Source organism: Mastigoproctus giganteus, chromosome 3 (genome assembly GCF_048544385.1).
Source record: "Mastigoproctus giganteus isolate SK-2022 chromosome 3, ASM4854438v1, whole genome shotgun sequence".
In the NCBI taxonomy this organism is placed as follows: Eukaryota; Metazoa; Arthropoda; class Arachnida; order Uropygi; family Thelyphonidae; genus Mastigoproctus; species Mastigoproctus giganteus.
The window spans coordinates 109,916,951-109,940,723 of NC_143577.1; the positions used below are offsets into that span (position 1 = coordinate 109,916,951).

General features: G+C 35.8%; 1 protein-coding gene across 2 annotated transcripts in view; it reads right to left on the minus strand.

Moving 5' to 3' along the window:
- The window catches only part of LOC150088218 (RWD domain-containing protein 1), a 103,539-nt gene that overhangs the window by 24,066 nt on the left and 55,700 nt on the right, over positions 1 to 23,773 (minus strand). For both annotated transcript variants that reach the window (XM_090370630.1, XM_090370632.1), the window contains 2 exons: positions 17,415 to 17,558; positions 4,858 to 4,987 (listed from right to left, as the gene is read on the minus strand). In XM_090370630.1, the coding sequence (XP_090226756.1) occupies positions 4,858 to 4,987; positions 17,415 to 17,558 (274 nt within the window). The remainder of the gene's footprint in view (positions 1 to 4,857; positions 4,988 to 17,414; positions 17,559 to 23,773) is intronic.

Below are 23,773 nucleotides of genomic sequence, written 5' to 3' on the forward strand. Positions count from 1 at the left end.
AAAATGGAGGACAGAATTTTTATCAAATTCTAATGGAAGTAAATGATTTTGTAATAACTACAAAATTTTGTAAGTTGATTTTGTTGTTTTCTATAGTTATCAATGATATTGATAAAGGCATATCAAGCTTAATGTCCAAGTTTGCTGATGATACAAAGGTTGGCAGGATAGTTAACGACACTAATGAAGGTATGCTGCTGCAAGGATCTAGAAAAGTTAGTCAGATGGACTGAGAAATGGCAACTGAAGTTTAACATTTACAAATGCTGCAAAGTAGTAGTAGTAGTAGTAGTAGTAGTAGTAGTGGCACCTGATGCAAGAAAGCAAGTGTAGGAGCTTATGCAGCATCAGCAAGTACTGCATATGGGTAGCAGTTATCCCAGATTAATGCACCAACTGTGTGGTACAACACTCAGGGTAGTGGAAAATGAGACCTGGGAACAATTGTTCAGTCAGATATGAAGTTCTCTGAGCAGTGAAGACAGGCTGCCAGGCCAGTTCATCATTCAATGATATGCAGAAATTTTGCTAGCAGGCATAAGGAGGTGATTATCCCATTGTATAAGGGAATGGTCAGGCCACATCACGAGTACTGCTTACAGATCTGGAGACCTCATTTCATGAAGGATGTAGACAGTGGTGAGCTGTGAATATTTTAACAATGAGCTCGCAGTTTTGCCGACTTTTTGATGTGAAACATCCTTCGGGATTCCTGCTGCAGATGACGTCACGGAAGTGACGTCATCCGTGGCAGGCTTCTGGCAGAGGCACTTCCCACATTCACACTACTAGTCTGCGCCAAGCATTCACTAGTAGTGTGATTAGAACGCGTGACACATTTTTCATGACCAGTATGATATCTCAAGTCAGCCTGGTCATCATGCCACCCTCTCCTCTTTACAATGATATCTAGATAGTATTTCAAGTTCTGTTCAGATTTTTTTAATAGTATAACATCACAATCATACTTCCTGAAGTAAGTATGACTGCAACAATACAAATATTTGTCAACAATTTATTTTTTGTCTCGCATTTTCGTAACATTCCATTGTTAGGTGCCCCGAACAGCTGCGTATGTCGTTTGAACTACAAGGTCGGTACTTCAATCGACGTTATTTTCTAGACATTAGATACGTTGCAATCGCAGTACACATCAGTTACTTTAGTTATCATAAATCCATTGTATCTTATTGTCATCCAGAAATTAGAAAAATTTGCGAATGTTCAATAAAATATTTACAATACAAAAGCTCTATTATTTCGTAATCAATGTCCAAATCAAAATACCCAAAAGAAACGCAAAGGATTCACATAAAACCATCTACCGCACGTACTCGGTACACGCGCCACTTTTTTATTCGTCTCTCTTTTTTTACTAGGGAAATATAATGGATACATTTTTTTCATGATAAAATTTTAATACTGCGAATAAAAATATAACACGAAATATTTCCCATATCACAAAAACTATCACAAAACATTCTACAATATAAAAACAAATATTAAATAAAAAACAAAACTCTTCTAGAAAAGGTACACTATTATTATTATTATTAGCTATATGGTGCAAGGAAGCCTGAGGCTTATGCTGCACCAGCCAAAAAAAAAAAAAAAAAAAAAAAACCCCAAGTTATCCCCAGAGAGAGAGAGAGAGAGAGAGAGAGAGAGAGAGAGAGAGAGAGAGAGAGAGAGAGAGAGAGAGAAGTAGAAAGGAATCACCAAGAAAGATAAGAATAATGATATCCAGCTCAGGACCCTTGGTGTGCCAAGCCCATACTAACCAGATGTGAGCCCCCGGAGTTAAATCACAGATTACATAAAAAAAATTATTACACAAATATTCAAGAAAAATTTATTGTAAAAATTGCCATATACAATTTACTTCTTTTTTAATATTTGTTGTCGATCTTCTGCTTTGCTCAAGTTGAGTGATGATTACAGAGGAATGATTTGATGTAACGATCTGCATCAAATTGAAGCAATGGTTTTCCATTTAGATGTATGGTCAACATTATTCATTCATTTATACAATATTATTCATTATGCTGAAAGCACTGCTAATTGCAGTGGTTTCAAAGATATTTCTGGCTTTTATAATTGAAGAGGGAATTTCACTCGATTTTAAAGATAAACTGTCTTCGACAAAATCTCTAAAATCATTAATTTTTATTTCATATTTTATCAGAAAACTTAAATTTCTTATTAGTTTTTCACCGTCTTGACATAGAGACGAAAGTTCTTTTGTATTCCACGATTCCAGGTAGCATATGTTTAAAATTTCTATCAATTCCTCATCGTCAATAGTATCATTATTTTCTTTATTTAATTTAAAATTACTCTGTTGCATTAATAACTTATTCTTAATAACGTGTCACGAGGTAATTTTTTAAATGTGTTCTTACTTTCGATTCCTTCAAATTCAACATGCTCTCAATTTTAGCTTTATAATTTCCTTCAGAATTTTTGAAATTAGCAATAGCATTGATAGTTAGAATAATTAATTTATCTGCTTTTACTATAATGATGCTGCGACTTTGTAAAGCTTCTAATTAAGGTAAGAGAGCTCCTGCAGGATGTCGATCATTAGTGCTAAATCGTTAAGAAATTCGAGATTGAAAAGTCGATTTAATAATCCAGAATATTTAATTAACTTTCTTATTCAAAATGTTTGCACAAAGCGGGATAATTCCTCCAACCCTCAATTGCCGTCAGTAAGTTACAAGCTGCCCATTGTGGCCTGAACACACGACCGATCTTTATAGTTTCCATATCAAGTTCTTTAGTAATCATCTTTAATTCGCGCTGGTTTTTTGGAGATTGGTGATAGTTTTTTTTTTGTTTTTTTTTAATTATTATCTGTGTGCCATTATATTTTAGAACATTTTCTGCACAGTGAAAGCCTTGACGAAGTTTCAAAATCTGCCAACATTTCCTCTTTGTAAAGTTTATATAATATCTTAGTTGCCTCAATCCACCCCCCCCTACATTGCTACTCTCACTAGTTCTTTGAATACAGTGTCGGAATCACACGAATATTCTGCTACTGTGACCATGTAAACACAGACAGGAGAAATTGACTGGAAGGCGTGGATCACTTACTTCTCCAAAAAACATGACTTCTTGTAGGAGTAAAGGGGAAACACAACACAGGTTGACCAGAGGCTATAATCCGTGTTGAGAAGCTTCTTAATCCTCTGACTGGCTATGGAAAGCATATTGACTACGTGACTGCATAGGTTTTACAGACACCACTAGCATTGTGAAACAATAATCCCTTTCACCCTTAACTCGCGCTTTCTAATTACCTAAATTGCCTAAAGGCCAGAGGTGAGAACAATGCATACACAGTTGTCTCTCCTAATCCGTTCGTTACATGGAAAATTTCTTCGTTCACCGGAAACTATTTTAAATGTAATTACCAAGGGGAATCAAAAAAATTTGCTATAAAGAAGTTCATTAAACAGAGGTCCGATTGTAATTAAATCAAAAATGAAGCAATTTTAAAATACATAGCCGATCGAATGTGCCATTAAAATGCTGGGAATGGGGCCCCGCTCGGCCCACCGTCGTTTCAGCTCTAGATACTCAATAATTGCATTCAGGATTTCATTTGTAAAATAAATGATCATCTCAACATTAGGCTCGCAAATTTAAAAAAAATATAACAATGGGCTCTCGCGAGCCCACTATAGCTCACCACTGGATGTAGAGCTGCTGGAATGAGTAGAGCAGGGCAATGAGATTGGAGAAGAAAAAAACCCGTTGCACTTACCCAGAAATGTTTCAGTTCTGCAAATTGCAGTGTTTGAAGAGTAGGCACCTGTGAGGTGATCTGATTGAGGTGTTTAAGACTTTGAATGAATTGAGAATGCTCAATGCTGATTAGGGTTCTTCCCATTGCTCAGACTATGCACATGAGGGGGCATAAATTCAAACTGAAGAGGACAGTTGCTGAATACAAATGTGCAGAAGTTTGCCATTAGCCAAAGAGTGGTCGATTGCTGGAACAAACTTACGTCTGTGTTGTGGAAGTTGACGGCTTAAATAAAATCAAAAAGAACCAGACAAACTATTGGAGGGAATGGATAGGTGAAATGGGAAGGTTTTTTTTTTTTTTTTTTGCTAATGCTGCATAAGCTTGCTTTCTTGCATCATATGCCGCTACTAATACTAATTATAAAAAAAAAAATTATTTATTATTATTTTTTTCATTTAAAAATGTTAATTTCAAAGTGTTTTCTTAAATATTGGAAAAATTTTTTGTTCTGAGAATAATGCCAAGGTTTCGGGCAATAAATTTCTCCACAAATTTAAATTCGGCATTTCTTGACAGTTTCATGTTTTTACTTTATGATTCGAACACACTTAAATTTTATGCATAATTAATAAACTTTTTGTTTCAATTAAAACTAATGAATATTTCTAGTGGCCAAAAAATGTAGTATATGGAGAATTTGGAATTACTGTTATAAAGAAAAATAAAATAAAACTAAACTTAATAAATATTACAATCTACTAGTAAAGGATTGAGCATAAGTGTAATACAAGCACAATTTAAAACACCCAATTGCCTTTTGTAAATATTAAGGTTAACAAATAGTAACACTGGTAACATATAAACAGAAAATGAAGTAAAATACTTTATTGGATAAAGTTTACTTACTTTTCCATAAAAAGATTTTTAAAAAAAGATTGAATCATTAAAATTTTTAAAGATTACATTTTTTTGTTATATTTCAATGCCTGGCTGGTTAATATAAAAGTAAAATGTTTCAGAGCTGATTATTTTTTAATATATATTTATAATAAATATTTAAATAAGTTTTATTTTAAATAAAAGTTATATATCATAAATACCTGTTAATTTTTTGGATGCAAATTCTTCTTTCATATGCTGCTGCCTATACAATTCAGCTAAGTGATAGTCAAACCTTGTTTTCCATGCAAGAAACGATTCTACTGTAACACAGGTTCCCTCAAATTTTTTCTAGACAATTTTAAAATGAAATTTCCTTTTTTGTTTATCAGGTATACAGAAATACCTTAATATTCTAACAATTTTTTAAATTAACAATAAAATCAGGCAATACCCTCAGTTCAGTTCAATATCCATTAATAACACTGAAATGGAGCATAAAATTATTTCTCTCCCCATTAAGAATTCTACTTTTATTGAATTTAAAAGTTCTTTTATAAATATTACATCCATCTGAAGTCATTCCTATATTACATTACATTTTCACAAGTAAGTAGATTATTAAACAATTCAGTCAATGAATTACAGCAGAGCTTGGATAATTTGAGGTTGAAGGGGCATCAAAATTATTTTGAATTATCCAAACTTTGAATTAAATGATTCTTTTTTGACGTTAAAAATGTTTTTACTGGCATTATTTGAAAAAAAAGTGTTACGTTACCTAGAAATTGTCACGAAACCTGATGCGCATGCATTTTACTTGTTGCTGCAGTGACGCAACAAGTACAATGCATGCACCCGAGAAAACTCAATTGTACGCAACAAGTACAACTGAGCAGTGATGCGCTATGTTATACCATTATATCAACATAATGATTAATATGCGGAGTGACTGTGCCAAAATCTACAGCCCAGCGTTCGAAGGAATATCGTGAAAGAAAGAAAGGGAAGTTGGACAGAAATGTGAATCCAGATGAAATTCAACAAGAGTGTTTTGTTATGCCTGGAAGTTCTCAAACTGCACCAAAAAAAACTCGAGCTGAAATAATGAAATTCAACCACAGAGATCTACTATGCCTGATACTTATCAGGAATCTAAAACTCCAGCAGAATGAATGAAGGAATATCTTACATGAAAAAAAGTGAAATTAGAAATGGCTAATAATGAGATTCCTGATGACATCCCTATAGTGTCTACACAAGCTAACAGTGAGTTTGAAAAACTAGCGTACAAAAACCCATTTGGATTTAGTTGTAATGTTTGTGATTGTTTATGGTTTCAATTAGATTTGAAACCATTTCCAACAACTTCATATGAATTACTTCAAAAGGAATTTCATTTACAAGAAGTGAGTACTTTCATGATGTGTAATACGTCATACTTCATTAAAAGAGGAACAGATACCAACTGTGGCCATATCAAATGGATTTATATATCTAACATATCCTACTCATTTCCTCCACTGGATATTGTAACTGAGCAATTGATATCACCATGATTACCCTTTATGCAAATTTGTCGCTTAAGTTATGAACATGGACAATATGGGATCACTGGACAAGTAATAACATACCAGTTAACATAAATACGATGGTTCGTCAATTACCTAGAGAATTAGATGACGATTATGCCATTAATGTACATATGTTGTTGTTGTTATTTGATTTTTTGGAGCATTAGCAACTAAGGCCATATTGCTCTGGGAATATGCGGTGGTCATTCCCTTGACCTTTCCGCATCCTCCGTATTTGGTGGTGACGGGCTCGAACCCCGGTCTAATCAAGAAGTGTGTGCTACGCACGGTTGCTCCTTCCCACCTGGCTACGGAGGCGCCAATGTACATATAAAATGAAGACTCATACATAAATCATCATATCTACAAGGATGTGTGCAGAAGAAAATAGTGAAAATAATGGTTACAGTATTTGATAAATTCCCCTTTGTATAAATTCTACGGAATAAAAATGAGTGACGATTTCTGGGGAACAAATGATGATAGTGAACAGGAACATTCAGATGAAATTGTGGAACCTGTCAACAATGAGGATGAACTATTGTTAATTCAACAATAAACATCATTATGGTCTAAAGATAAATATTTATGTATAGCAACGGGTCACAAATCATCTCCAACAAGTTTCATATATTTGATATACATGCAGAAGAACTTTCTTTTCCAGCTATATATTTGGGAAACATGCACGAAAATTTAAAAATGGATTGAAAATTACTCCCTTTATGATGCCACCGAGTGAAATTCGTAGATCTGATCGTCATGGAGTAACTCCCCAACATTGCTATACAGGGTGTTTCAGTTAAACGTTTCAGAACTTCTAAGAGGGGTAGGGTACATCCTGACAACTCGAAATCATATAGCAATGTGGGGTCGGAAATGCTTTCCTGAAGCGGTGTTGTACACAGAAGCACCATAAAGAAAAGAGACCGTAAGTGAGAAATCGTTTTAATAATACATGAAAAGAAGCAAAAGGTACATGGATTAAAGTAAGTGTTCGAAGTTTCTTCCACAGGCTACAATGCACGCCTCACATCTCCGACGCATGGACATCCAAACATTCTGGAATACTCCAGGCAGCGTGTCCAGACACAGCAACCGGAGGATTATGCACCTCGTATTGCTTTCGCACAGTGGTACCTTGGAAAATGTGCTACAAATCCCCTTTTTCCTGCTGAAGTGTTGTTTTCCGATGAGGCATCCTTCACAAGGGAAGGAATTTTCAACACGCGTAACGACCATACCTGGGCGGTCGAGAACCCGCATGCAATACGACGTCGTGCAGCACAGATTCGATTTTCGGTCAATGTATGGGCCAGTATTATGGGAGATCACCTCATCGGACCTTACCTGTTACTGTGTCGTCTAACCGGACCTATCTACTTGATCTTTCTGCACAAGTATTGCCACAACTTTTGAGAGATGAACAGATTTCTGCATCGACACAACAGACAATGTGGTTCCAACACGATGGAGCCCCTGCCCATTATAGCGGAGATGTTCGTAACTACCTGGATGTCACATTTGGTCAACAGTGGATCGGACATGGTGGTCCCGTGCGTTGGCCTGCTCGGTCACCCGACCTATCATGTCTTGATTTTTATTTCTGGGGTCATATGAAATCGCTAGTTTATGACACCCCTGTTGACAATGCTGAGGAGCTGGTTGCACGAATCGCAGTAGCTGCCGAAGAAATTCGAAATTCGCCTGGAGTATTCCAGAATGTTCGGATGTCCATGCGTCGGAGATGTGAGGCGTGCATTGTAGCCCGTGGAAGAAACTTCGAACACTTACTTTAATCCATGTACCTTTTGCTTCTTTTCATGTATTATTAAAACGATTTCTCACTTACGGTCTCTTTTCTTTATGGTGCTTCTGTGTACAACACCGCTTCAGGAAAGCATTTTCGACCCCACATTGCTATATGATTTCGAGTTGTCAGGATGTACCCTACCCCTCTTAGAAGTTCTGAAACGTTTAACTGAAACACCCTGTATATGGCAAAGAAAATTATGCCAATGCGCACTGCAGAAAATTTGCAAATTGCATTTAAATCAGTAGGAATAAAAGCTAACATTACTCATTCTATATTGGAATCGAAAGAATTTAGAAACAAGTCATTAGAGATTGCTCCAGAATTATGGCATTCACTACAATTTCATGAATTAGTACAAGTTGTTCAACAGTCTGATAGTACATTTTCTAAAATTCTTGCAAAAATAGGCAATGGAGAAGCATTATTACCAGGTGAACTTAAAATTATAGAATCAAGATTTGTTACCAAAGAAGATGCTACTAATTTATGTCCATAAGGGATTCAAAATAAAATTCATAAAATGTCAGTGACTGAAACTGCAGGACTTCCATACATTCTATCATTATTGAAGGGAAAACCGAACATGAATACTACAAATATAGATGTAGTCGATGGATTGGTAAACGGTGCAATTGGTACTTTAGTATACAGGCATACCTCGGTTAACGTTACCTCTGATAATGAAGCTTCGATATAACGAAGTCCGCAATTTCAAGCCCCATTTAACATAAAAAAAAATTCCAGTTTAATCACCTGAAATCTAAACAAACTGACGAAATTACGGAAACCTTTTGGGCTTCTCGTGGTTGGTTCGAGAAATTTAAAAAACGGGCCAGGGTTCATAGTAAAATTAACAGGAGAAGCCGCAAATAAGTTTTCAGAAAAACTAAAGGAAATAATTGAACGTGAAAATTTTCCACCAAATTTGGTGTTCAGTGTTGACGAAAGCGGTTTGTTCTGGAAACGGCTACCAACAAAAAGTTTAATTTCTATTGAAGAAAAACCAGCTGCTGGGTTCAAAGCAGCTAAAGACCGTTTAATGTTACTCTTTCGATCAAATGCCTCTGGCGATTATAAATTAAAATTGTTATTAGTTTACCATTCAGAAAATCCGAGGGCGTTAAAAGGTAACATAAAAATGAATTTACCTGTAATATGGAAAGCAAATAGAAAAGCGTGGGTTACCAAGGAGTTATTTACTGATTGCTTTGTTAACCACTTTTGTCCTGAAGTAAAACGGTATTGTCAAAAAAACAACTTTGAAGAAAAAGCTCTTTTGTTGTTAGCCAATGCTCCGGGACATCCTACTAATCTTAACACGTTGGACACATGCATTCCTGTCAAGTTGTGTTTCTTCCAGCAAACACAACTTCTCTGATTCAACCATTGGATCAGGGAGTAATAGCATCATTTAAAGCTTATTATCTGCGTCGAACATTAAGCAATTTAACTGAACTAGAGGATAAAGAGGAAATGACAGTTAAAACTTTTTGGAAAAACAACATCATTAAAAAGGCAATTGAAAACATTGATAGTTCTTGGAAAGAAGTCACTAAGAAATGCTTAAATGGAGTTTGGCACAAAATATGGCCAGAAGTTGTACTAGAAGAAGAAAATAGCATCCAAGAAATTAGAAATAAAGTTATCCAGATGGCTCAATCAATAGGTTTCGAAAATGTCGATGAAGAGGATGTTCGAAATTTATTGAATGCAGAAGATGATGGTTTTTCAGTGGAAGATTTAGAAAACCTTGTTAGCAACGAAGACAAAGATAATGAAGACGAAGTTAAAGAAGTTCCTGCCGAAAAAGTGTTAACAAACAAAGATTTAAAAAGCTGCTTAAATGACATTGAAAACGTTTAAATTTTTTTAGTGAAAATGATCCTGATTTAGGAAGAAGTTTTATTGTTAAGCGATCAGTGTTAAATGCAATAACTCCGTATAGGCAATTGTTAAATGAAAGAGAAAAAAAGCATAAGCAATCAACTTTAGACTCATATTTTAAAATGTGATTTCACTTTGTATGTAAGTTGAATGTTTATTTAATAAAACTTTTCTTTGTTCGAAAAAAAAGCTTTTCATTTTCTTTACGTAGGAACGTATCCCTATTCTGGCCATAGTATTTTTACCTCTGAAAACGAAGTTTCGCTTAACGAAGTAATTTCGTGGAACGCATCCTATTCGTTATTCGAGATATGCCTGTATTTCGAATTTGAGACGACAAAACAGTTAAATGAGTACGGATGTAATTTCCTGAGCCAAAAATAGGATATAACCTTCAATCGCGTTATAAACAATATGTGAAAGATAAACATTTACCTAGTCAATCCATACCTATTATAAAATGATCAACTATGATTCCATTCAAGAACAATAGGAAATTAACATATAGACATACAATTTCCTTTAGTATGTGCTTGTGCTTTGACTATACATAAATCTCAAGGAGGAACCTTTGACAAATTTGTATATAATTATGAGAAAGATCATCAACAGCAACTTGTATACGTGCCATTATCTTGAGTGACCTTAATGCAAGGTTTATATATTACAAATCCTCACGATGATTTCACATTTCACCAAAGCAAAGCTACTAGTAATATAGAACTTCGTGCTGAACTAGCTTGCTCGAAAAATAATAAGCTACCATTTCTACAGGATGAACTGCAAGATTTCATACAAAGTGGTATATCTATATCGTCAGTGAATGCATAAAGTTTACGGGCCCATGTTCGAGATATTGAAAAGGACACAATCTTATATCAATCCAAAATATTGATATCAAGTGAAACGGGGTTGAATAATGATGAACATATATTACTTAAACCATTCCAATGTGTGACTCAATTTAAAAGGCTGGATGTTCGTAGTGGTGGTGTTGCGATATATCAACATGAAGGTCCAACTATCATCAGTAAGCCACATATCTTTGCACAACATAATAGCAGCAATGGAACAGCAGTATCAGATGAAATTGGAGACATCTGTGGATCTTTGTGCAAATTCAAAGTGAATCTATTTTCATCGTTGCCATATACATTACTCCGGGGATGTCGTTAGATATAATTCAAAAATTCATAACAAGAATTTGATGCCGTATTCCACTAAAAGGGCAAAATTATTGGAAGAGCCACTGGACCTTACTGGACTCGTATACCTATAGTTCTTGCTGGTGATTTCAATCTAGAATTAAATTCTGAGGCTGGAAAGAGGTTTTGTAAATTTATGAAAGATGTCTTCAATTTAGATATTAAGACTAAACTTCAATTTAGTCAATTACGTCATATTTGACTTAATATTTAGATATTAAGTCAAATACTTTAGTAAATGCTACACATAATGGAACGACAAATGATGGAGTATTCAGTCGGGAATTAAAATCATTTGAGTGTCAAAAATGTATATCATATTTTACCATAGACCAATAATATTAGTATTATTATATTTTATACGAATTATTTCATTGTACACAAGTACAATGAAAAATTCCATTCATTGTATTTCATTGTACTGAAATTATTTTTTCAATAAAAATAATACAGCAATACTTTATTTATTTTACTGTACCAGTTTCGTAATGAGTTCCTGCAGTTAAGATGTTTTTAATGGCTACCACTGTGACATTATCAGTGACACTATCAGATTCAGAGTAGAGCGGCAGCAACTCATTATGTACCTATAATTTTTTTTTTTTTTATAGAATAGTAGGTTCAATGGGCAGAAGAATAATTCAAAATAACTAATATTTCAAATTAAGCAATTTCGAATTATCCAAGCTCCACTGTAGAATATACACATTGCAAAACCAATTTAAATATTTCTTTTCAATAAGAGAATTAGTTACAGCTTCCATAAAGGAGGTATGACTTGCATATATTTATAGAAGCTTTACATGATTCTCTTATTGACAGAATTTCTTGAGACAAAGTCTTTGCTATAAATTAGTTTAATTATATTTCCTCTGAAAATTTAATTAATAAGTAGATACACAAATGTGAGGTAAAACTATTTTGGTTATTTTATTATTTATCATGTGTTAATTTGAAATATTTTCAAAGCAAAACTATTGAAAAACTTTTCAACAATTCAATAAAAAATTGTATTCATTAATCAAAAAGACTACCTATATATGGGTTATATAGGTTACAATCCCAGTTTGCTGTAAATACCAAACATAAAATAAATTTAACTTTCATTCACATTAATTGGGATATACCAAAATTGAAAATAGCTAATTAATATTAGTAAAACTGTCATTGGGACTACAGAAATGGGTATGAATGAGACATTCATTTCGTATGGCTATCTGTCCGTTCAAAGCCCCTGATGAAGTAGCAGAGAGATGGCCAAGTGGATAAATGTAATTTTCCATTTTCTCTAACCCTTTATATTCCTTTTCAAATTGCTCATTTATTTTATAGTTTTTCAATATGGTTCTTTAGTTACAGAACCATACAAATTTAGTATTTAAAAATTTAAAACAAGTAAAATAAGGATTTAACAATATATATAAAAAAGAAAAGAAAAAAAAAAAAAAAAAAGCAAACCGGCAATTGCTAATGCACAAAATTGCTAGTCAGCACCATTAGGCCTTAATTCCTGAAATGCTTCCATCCAAGCTATATAAATTACACAGCAAACACGAATCCAAAAATGAATAGGATCATGCCCTAAGTAAAACAATGTGCGTATAATGTTTAATATTATATAATTTTAGTATTTAATATTACAATAGCATTAATGCCACATATTTACAGAACCAATCTGAAAATTAACAGTTTATTCCTTTATAGCACATGAAACACAAAATAAACAATAAAGTTTATATATGGAGGGGGGGGGGATCCCTGGTATCTGAGTACATATTATCCGAGTCACCGCAGTTACAAGGATTTGAAAATTGAAGAAAGCCTTTGAGAAAATTAACCAAGCACTGAATATTTTTGTGCAAAGTTAGACTAATTCTACAACACAATTTTATCTGAAAAAATAGGGCAAAAAAAAAAAAAAAAAACCCAACAACTCTGGATTCATTCTTTATTTGAAAAATTTAAAAATTAGTGTACTTCAATTAACTTTGTCTTAACCTTACATTGTTCAATATATTATAATAAAAAATATCTAATAAAATAATTGTCTAATTTTTCAGTTCCATTTTTTACTATGTACAAATACATAATACACAGAGAAAAAATTCCTAGCACATCATCCAGCAGGCAGTCTTGTGGATAGGCCTGTTCGTATTCTCATGTTGACCAACCATCATCGACACACCTCCACCTGTAGTGAGCACCATTCCTGGACATTGGCCAACTGGTAAAAGTTGCCTGGTCTGACAAATAAAGGATCCACCATGCTATGTGCAGTCTCACTGCAGGTGAACAGCTGCAATAAGATGCACAGTTGGATGAAAACAGGCCAGCGATAGTGGTATCATGACTTCAGAGATGTTACATGGACATCACTATATCCTCCATCCTCACTCAACACACCCTCACTACCAAATCCTATCTTGGCACTGTTCCCTGAAGTTCTGCACTACATTGTGTCTATGCATCCAAATAGCACTTGACTCTTTCAACAAGACAGTGCCCTAAGTCACAAAGCCTGCATTGTGCAGGAATGATTCAAGGATCATGTTCAAGCATTTTGTGTGCTCCCCTGGCTATCAAATTTCCCTGGGATCAATCTTATGAAACATTTGGGATGTGGCAGAAACGCAGCATTCACCACTCCATGCCAGTGCATTGCTCTGCTGCCAAATTCCAGGTTGTCCTTTTTGTCCAAGATATCGAAAGACACCTTCCACACTCTCACGTAGCCAATGCCATACCGGGAGTGAGATTTCACTTGTGTGTGTATACGAACATATTCAACACAGAGGGAGTCATTAGCAGCAATATTTCATATGCTATACTTGCAATTGATTTCAATCACAGAGGGACTTGATTTTTACTGAAGACCAAAGGGTGAGTATTCAACCCTTAACTTAAAAAGAAAATAAGTTAGCAAAAACATTGTAAAGGCACTTGTCTTTAAGTTGAACATAAGCCCAAGCCATAAGGTTGAATACTTGACCCTTGATTATTATTTTGATATAAGTATGCAAAGTCCCTGTAAATCCTATAAAAGCAACTGTACTCATGCTAAAAGTAAGCACATCAATGGAATATAGTAGATGAATCCAGGTATTGAGCTTAGCAACTTCTGAGATTCTTTATACGATAACATATAAGCAATCAATCTATTAGTGCCATTGCAGCAAAACTGCAACATTTTAGAGCAAATGTGTCTAATGATCATCAATTAAATTAAGTGGGACAAACTGATGTTATTAACAAATGCAAATACTATATGGGAACTGCTCAGGGAAGTAATCACAGAAGCCACTAAGCTTTTTATCCCAACTAAGATATAGTGTTCAAGGTTAGACTTAAATGGATATAAGATGAACTGATGACAATAAAAATTCATGGGATGAATATAAATTATCAAGAGATCCATAAGCCTATAGGAAGTATATACTAATCTATAATCAGGTTACTAAGGGTGGATAGTAAAGGCAAGCTATAGCAGATTGAAGTCGCTGACTAAGAACGCAAAAAAAGTAGTAAAGAATTCTTTGCTTATATTGAGACTAGAAGGAAAGGAATGAACTATACAGGTTGCTGAAAACTGAATGGCCCTTATTGTTTTTACTATTTATTAACAATATTGATGAAGGCTGATCAAGTTTAATGTCTCGGTTTCTTGATGATACAAAGGTTGGCAAGGTGGTTAATGATAGGAATCAGGGCATACTGCAACAAGACCTAGAGAAATTAGGCAGATGGCTGAAATTATAATTGAATTAGAAATTGGCAATTGAGATTTAACATTAATAAATGTTAAACTAAAATTGCCACTTTTGGGTAGCAGCGCGCACACGCACACACACACACACACCATTAAGGAAGTAGGCCATACTACTACATTTGGGTGGCAGTAATCAAAGAATAACATACCATCAAAGGCAGTGGAAAATGAAAATGACCTAGTGGCAATTGTACAGTCTAGCATGAGCTTCACTGAGTGGTGAAACTGCTAGGACAACTTATGAGGTTCTGTCAATGATACGCAGGAATTAGAATTATGCCAGTAGAGAAAGAAGCAATTATCCCAGCGGTTTCAAATGGATTTTAGATTTCAGAATAAAATACAAAACTATGCACATATTTAAACAAACAATGAATCTCATACAAACATAACATGAAAAAATGATTATTAGAATTAGATGATTATTAAATGATTATTGGCAATTTACAAATGAAACTTTGCACAAGTCTTTTGCCCACAAAGGCTTTGTTTTAATTTCTGAAATAAGATTTGAATTATTAACTAAGGTAACTCTGTAACTAAATTACTCAACATTTTAATTTCTGCTCAGAATAAAGAATACACCGATGAGCCAAAACATTATGACCGCCTACCTAATATGATGTTGGTCCTCAACACGCAGCCAAAAAACAGCTCGTATACCCGGCGAGGCATGTCACAACCTTACAGGAGTAAGGTCCGTGGTTGAGACACCGCAGATTAGAGTTGCTGTTCCAACACAAACCACAGATGCTCGATGGGATTGATGTTTGGGGAATTTGGAGGCTAGGGCAATACTCGGAAGTCTTCCTCATGTTCCGCGAACCAGTTTTGAACAATCTGGGCGGTGTGGCATGGTGCATTATCCTATTGAAAGACGGCATCACCAGAGGGGAAGACAACTGCCAAGAAAGGGCGTACCTGGTCAGCAATGATGTTTAGGTAGGTGATAGACATCAGAGTGCCCGGCACATGGATGACTGGACTCAGGATATCCCAGCAGCACATCGCCCAAAGCATGACACTGCTGCCACTGGCTTGATTTTGTCCCACGGTGAATCCAGATGCCATCACTTCCCCAGGTAAATGACACACATGTACCCGGCAGTCCACACGGTGCAACAGGAAACGTGATTCATCGGACCAGGCGACCTTCTTCCAATCACTCAAGGTCCAGTTTCAATGCTCGCGTGTCTATTGTAGGCGCTGTCGCCGGTGAATCATGGTTAGCATGGGCACTCAGAGTGGCCTGCAGCTAAGCAGCCCCATTTTCAGCAGGGTTCGATGTATGTACTGTGTGTTGTAACATTACTCCCGTCACCAGCATTCCAATTACCGGCAAGTTGCGCCACAGTTGCCCTTCTGTTGCCACGTACCATCCAGGAGAGCCTTTGCTCACCTTGAGCATCGATGAGGCGTGGTTGTCCAACACCTCACCGGCGGTTCATGGGTTCCCCCTCCTTGGACCACTTTTGGTAGGTACTAACCACAGCTGACCATGAGCACCCCACCAGACGTGCCGTTTCGGATATGTTCTGACCCAGTCGTCTGGCCATTACAATTTGGCCTTTGTCGAACTCGCTTAAGTCCGCTGCCTTTCCCATCTGAAGAACAAGAGTAGCACTGATTAACGGAGCTCAGTATCAGGTTGTTGTTGTTGTTATTTGGTTTTTAGGAGCATTAGCAACTAAGGCCATATTGCTCCGGTGCGGTGGTCATTCCCTGACCTTTCCGCATGTTCCGTATTTGGTGGTGACGGGCTCGAACCCCGGTCTAATCAAGAAGCGTGTGCTACGCACTGCTGCTCCTTCCCACCTGGCTACGGAGGCGCCTCAGTATCAGGTGTGTTTTAAACTGTGTTCTGACCCACGTACGTGCCGTAGTTCACCTGCAGTTGCTTCGATTTGCATAATGACACGCTGGTCATAATTGTTTGGCTCATCGGTGTATCTTATGCAGAAATTAACTTTATCAACTTTTCTCTGCTTCCTTTATGGAAAGTATCCATTTTTTTCAATTTATTAAGCAAAACGATTTAATTTGAGTGACACTTCAATTTGTATCACAAATTCTCTTAAAATAAAATTAATATTGCCCAGCTTTGTATGACTGGTTGATAGTTTATACTATAAATCGCCTTTGTTTATATTCTTGCAATGACCAAATCCAATGACCACTATACAGCTTTGCTTAGTAGGAGTCCAAGCATTATTTGTCTTTTATCTTATTATATCACTAACTACTTTTTCTACTACTTCAACTATTTCTTCAACTTCACACTATTTTTTTAAATATGAAAAATTTTAATCTCTGCATACCCCTTCACAAGCACTAATCTTTTTCACCAATCATGTCTCCAACTACTAAAGACTAATTAATTAAAAATACAATACAAAGACAAATGGAAAAACTGATTGTGAATTATATTTTATCAAAATATTTAAAAAATTCTAGCTTTTCAGAGTCCAACACAAAGTTGCCGATTAAATCAAATTTATAAACCCATAATAAAATGAATCCATGCAAAACCTACCCTCTCTTCCTCCTCTTCTTCTTGTTTCTTTTTTATTTCTTCTTCAATTTTCCTTAGTTTTGATTCATCTGCTTTTTTGCTTAACCATTCTGAAACTGCCGATACTAACGTAAAGACCATTACCATTCCTAAATTTTCTTTTGCCTGTTTAAAACACAAAATCATTACTGTAATATAAATAACAAATAAAACCTGTGCTGATATCTATCTCAAAATATACAGTAAATCCCTGCCTAAAGTGACAGCTCATGGGACTGCTCGAAATTGGTCACTTTTAGTCAGTTGGTCATTAAATGTTGTTTGTAACTTTCATAAGGAAAGTGATTTTTTAAGACTAATATGATAATATAAGAATAAAACACATAAGTAATTATGCATTTTTTATGAAATTTAATGCATAATTCTAATATGCGCCTTTTGCTTCTTACAGGGGCTCTAATATTTCTGAACCTTTTCTGTTGTAAATCCAATATACCTTCCAGGATTAAGGCCATCTTTTTTGTTTCTTTTAATGGGTTAATCTCTGTTGTAGAAGATATTTTTTCACCTTTAATCTCTTGATTACTCTCTTTCAATATAGTACATAAAACTTATAAATACCAAATTCAAAAATTTTTTTTTACATTACATGTAGTAATAACATTTCTTTCATGATATTTTTAGAGTAAAACTCAGCAACCTTACGAGTCCAGCCACGTGAAAATATTTAGCAAATGGTTCAGTATGTTAGTTTCTCCATTCATCTGATATTCATAAAATAACTTCTAATACATTTGTCTATGCTGTAATTTTAGAAAATAAATGCATAAAATTTGTTTCACATACAGATAATACATTAAATCAGCAACCTTTGGTAAAAGGTATCTTCAGATACTTGATACAAGTTGCAGGACTGAAGTAGTATTGAGAAGCAAAAACTATAAACTGATAAGTGGATAGGACAGTATACTATAGTCTACCATCCAATCTGACAAACCTTGTTATGCACAAACAGCTAAAACTTCTCAAATATCTACAACCAATTCTTTAAATGCTGACTTCCAAAGTAATTCTCTAGTAGAGAATTATCTGAAATGAATTATGTGGAGACAAATAAAGAAAACTGATTAATAACTTGTTAATTATAAATTCAAATTGAGGAAAGACAGATGTAGGATAGACGTGCGGAAATTTGCCTTTAGCCAGCGAGTGGTTGGTTGGTGGAACAGACTTCCATCCCTTGTTGTGGAAGTTGATAGCCTAAATAAGTTTAAGGCTCAGCTGGACAGGTATTTTGAACGAACAGAGGGGTGAAGTGGGAGTGGTTTTTTTTTTTTTTTTTTTGGCTGATGCTGCATAAGCTTGCTTTCTTGCATCAAATGCCTCTACTAATGCTAATGCTAATGCTAACTTGTTAATTCAATCATAATATCCCAGTCCTATTCTTTTAGAGACAAAAAAAAAGGAGGGTGGGGAGATCTGCTTCTTCCATGCTCATCTGCAACAATACTCTAATTTATAGACAAGATCATATATCCTGTTAATACTATGGTTAACAGTTATAAGTTTTCTTTAAAAAACTTATAACTGTTAACCTTTCTCTAGTATTCTTTAAAAAAAAAAAATCCATATTAAAGGCAGTACTTTAAAAATTTACCCAACAGTATGTCAGGATTGGTCAACTGAAATACTAATATTTACATTTACTATTACTCCCCTGAGTGTTAAGAAGTCTGTTAATTACACAAATGTATAATGCAATAAAATACTGCACCTTAGCACTGATCTGAATATATGCAAAGGTATGATATTCAGGTTTTAAATAATATAGTTTATTAAATTACATCAAGACTGTTCAGCAAAACATATTGATTTCACCTCTGCTAGATACTACTATTCAAATGCTTCAGGTACATTTGCTTACTATCATCAATAGTTGTGATAACAATACCAATAGCACAGGAACAAGTATGCATATGATAAAACATCACCATAACGATGATTGTTGGAGACGGGTAATATATTATGCAAAAAGGATAAGTGGAACAGGCCCAGGGTATGTCCTGCCAGGAGCAAAAGTTGATGATGTTGTAGAGCAGATATCATCTTTTAAGGGCACAAAAGTTGATATTGTTGTGCACGTTGGCACTAATGACCTTAAGGGTAAGAGATCTGTAGATTTAATTAACAAGTACAGGTCAATGTTGAAAAAAAGTCGTGAGTTAGGATTGAATTTGAAAGTGTCTGCAATTCTGCCCAGACACGATGGGAGGGAGTATATGATGAGAGCCTTGTGAATCAATTTGGCCCTGGGGAGATTGTGAAGGCTCATGGGTAGAATTTTTTTCAGAGTGGTCTGTGCTTGCTAACAGGAGAGATTGCTTTTATAGGGATGGGATGCCCTTAAATAGAAAAGGTGCAAGAATGTTGCTGATGTTATCGAGGCAGTGTTAGGTGAGTCGGAAAAATGTTAGCTTGGGGGGGTTCACGGACTAAAAGATTAACAGTAGCCACAGGCAGAGGCAAAAGTGATTCTTGCACTACCTCTATTGTAATGAGCAGCAGCCTACAGAGCAAGGTGCTGGGGATTTCAAGAGTTGTTGGGAGTCATCATGGAACAAGTAAATACATGGGCTGTATTAGGGTAACTAAGAGTAAGAACAGGTGCATGTACACAAACGTTAGAAGTATAGTAAATAAATTTGATGAATTTGAAGTGCTGAACAAGGCATCAAAGGCAGATATTGTTGGGATATCAGAGACATGGTGTCAACAGATATAAGCAGTGCAGAATTGGAATTTGGGGAGTACAATGTGTCTAGAAAGGATAGACAGTGTAGGAAAGGAAGAGGGGTTATGCTGTTAGTTAAGAAACACAAAATCTAATGAAGTGCATCCAGTTTACATGGGTAGACAATGCAATGTTGAGTCAGTTTGGTGTGACATAAACACTGGGAAAGGGAAAATGAGAGGAGTGTGTTATAGGCCTAATGACTCTGATGAGCAACGAACAATTGTGCAGAGAAATAGAGTGGGCCAGATAATCAGAATGTTTTGTAATGGAGGATTTAACTTTCTAGATACTGACTGGAACTTGAGGATTGATCACTCATGAGACTTTTGTGGATTTATTGGAGGATTGTTTTCTACAGCAACATGTTCGAGAGGCAAACAGAGGGGGGGGGGGCTAATACTCTTGACCTGATTATCAGAAGTGATGACTCATGCATTAGGAATTTGCAGATAAAGGAACCACTAAGTGACAGTGATCACAGTCTACTGATGTGGGATTTACTTAAAGATGTTAACTAGCATCACGAGTAAAGTGAACGGTTTTTGTTTTCATAAAGGTGACTACAGTGGTCTCAGGCAGTTTTTGAATTCTATAGAGTGGGATCAACTGATGATGTTAAAAACAGTGCATTCTAAATGGAAATCCTTCAGAGAATTAATCTAGGAAGCTACTATTAATCTAGGATGCAAAACATACCAACTAAAAAATACTGTTCAAGATTTAGGCCTAAATGGATGAACTAATGAGGCTCGTGGCAGAAAATAAAAATTAGTGAAATTTATATAAATTAGTAATAAGAGAAATAATTAGTACAAATTTGTAGTAACGGAGAGCAAAGTGAAGTAGAAATTGTTGAAGTTAAACATAAAAAAGGCAACCGGGGCAGATGGAATCTATCCAGTTATATTGAAGGAGGCAGCAAGGGAAGTAAGCAAAACCCTTAGCCATTATTATGAGAGCATCCTTAGATTCAGATTTTTTTTTTTTTTTTTTTTTTTTTGATTTGGTAGTTATTGGCGCATCGGCTTCTGTGGCCATATTGCACCTCCCAAGGTTTTTGCAGTACTTTGATCCAAGCCCAAGGCGGGAATCGAACCCGCGACCTTTGGGTTGCCGGGCAGGTACTTTACCCACTCGGCTAGCCCGGTCGGCCTTAGATTCAGAGGAGGTCCTAACCGACTGGAGATGGGCAAATGTATCCCCAATTCACAAAGGGTGTTCAAAAGTGACAATTATATGTCTCTTAGTTTAACTTCTGTTCCAGGGAAAATAATGGAGTCACCTAGACAAGACTGCAGTAATAGTTCAGACACAGCATGGGTCTGTTAAGCTTGTCTGATCAATTTGATTGGATACTACGATGTGGTCACAAAGGAACTGGATGCAAAAAATAACTATTACAAAATAACAATAACTATTGCAAAAAATAACTATTACATAATAACAATAACTATTGCAAAAAATAACTATTACAAAATAACAATAACTATCGCAAAAAATAACTATTACAAAGTACAAATTGGAGCGGTATGGCATTAAGGGAAAGTTGCTGCAATGGATAAAGGGATGGTTGAGTGAGAGATGGCAGAGAGGGGTTTGTTTGTTGTTTGTTTGTTATTTGGTTTTTAGGAGCATTAGCAACTAAGGCCATATTGCTCCAGGGATATGCGGTGATCATTCCCTGACCTTTCCGCATCCTCCGTATTTGGTGGTCATGGGCTCGAATCCCGGTCTAATCAAGAAGCGTGTGCTACGCACTGCTGCTCCTGCCCACCTGGCTATGGAGGCGCCCAGAGAGGGTAATAAATGGACACGGCTCTACGTGGACTAATGTTATTAGTGGAGTCCCCCAGGGTTTGGTGCTGGGCCCATTGTTGTTTTGTGTATTTATCAATGATATTGATGAAGGTACATCAGGCTTAATGTCCAAGTCTGCGGATGATGGCAGGGCTGTTAATGATAGTAAAGATAGTAAAGACAGTATGCTACTGCAGCAGGATCTAGAAAAGTTAGGTAGAGGCGCTGAAGTTTAATATTGGCAACTGAAGTTTAATATTGACAAATGCAAAGTACTGCATATGGGTAGCAGTAACCCAAGAGAAACGTACTAACTGTGTGGTACTGCACTCAGGGAGGGTGGAGAATGAAAAAGATCTGGGAGTAATTGTGCAGTTGGATAAGAAGTTCTCTGAGCAGTGCAGATAGGCTGCCAGAGCAGGTCATGGAGTTTTGTCAATGATATATAGGAATTTTGCTAGCAGGGGCAAGGAGGTGATTATACCTGACCACTGTCTTATACAAAGACAATGGTCAGGCCACACCTTGAGTACTGTGTACAGGTCTGGAGGCCTCATTTTAGGAAGGATGTAGAGTTACTTCAATGAGTACAGAGGACAAGATTGGTGAGAAGAACAAAGGGGTTCTCTTAGCAGAAGAGGCCTAAATTCTATAAGTTGCAGCATCTGGAGACTAGGTATCTGCGAGGGGATATGATTGAGGTGTACAAGGCCTTGAATGGTTTCAGCACGCTCAATGCTGATGGGATACTTCCACTTGCTGAGATTAAGAACCTGAGAGGGCATAGATTCAAACTGAGGAAAGACAGTTGTAGAATAGATATGCAGAAGTTTGCCTTTAGCCAGTGGTTAGTTGAATGCTGGAACAGACTTCCATCTGTTGTTGTGGAAGTTGATATCTTAAATAAATTTAAGGCTGAACTAGACAAACATCTGGAGTGACCGGATAGATGAAATGGGAATTTTTTTTTTTTTTGGTTGATGCTCTATAAGGTTGCTTTCTTGCATCATATGCCTCAATTAATGCTAATGTATAAACAATGGAAAAATTTTAATTAAATTTCATAGTGACTACAAATTGCACAGCGACTACAAATTCCACATGATGAAACATTGGCCACAAATTTTTTAGATTATGGAAATCTAACATTCTGAGACTGTCAGCTGGTATGAAAATTGTTCTTCCCTTAAGCACTTAGGGTAACTTAGACCCTCCTACATGTCTACATTTGAAAAATCAGGAAAAATTAATTGAGAATTGTTTTCTTTTTTTGATGCTACCTATATTTTCTGAACATAACTGTAAGAAACCCACATGGTTTTTAATTAATTTTTGAAATTAAAACTCCCTTTAGACCTGTTGGTGAGCGAAATGCAAATGTGAAACTGCACACACTTCAATGAAGCACGTAATTGCACATAAGCCTATTAATAACAGGAGTGCCCTCTGCATGAAACGTGAAGCAGATTACACATTAACAGTTCAATTCCAGGCAATGCTTCAATATCAACAAGCTAGGGAACAGATTACTGATTGAAGGAAATTATGTGGCAATAAAGCCAGCTTGCTACCAATAACTGTAACAGATGCCAGTCAACACATGCATGTAATTAGGTTTAACTTATTCATTAATTTTTCCTAATTATGCAATGATTAACAGATTTTTGGAATCTTTAGTGGAGAAATCAAAGAGCACAAATTTCTGAAATGTTGTCTGAGGTTTGTTTGTTTGTTTGTTATTTGGTTTTTAGGAGCATTAGCAACTAAGGCCATATTGCTCCGGGATATG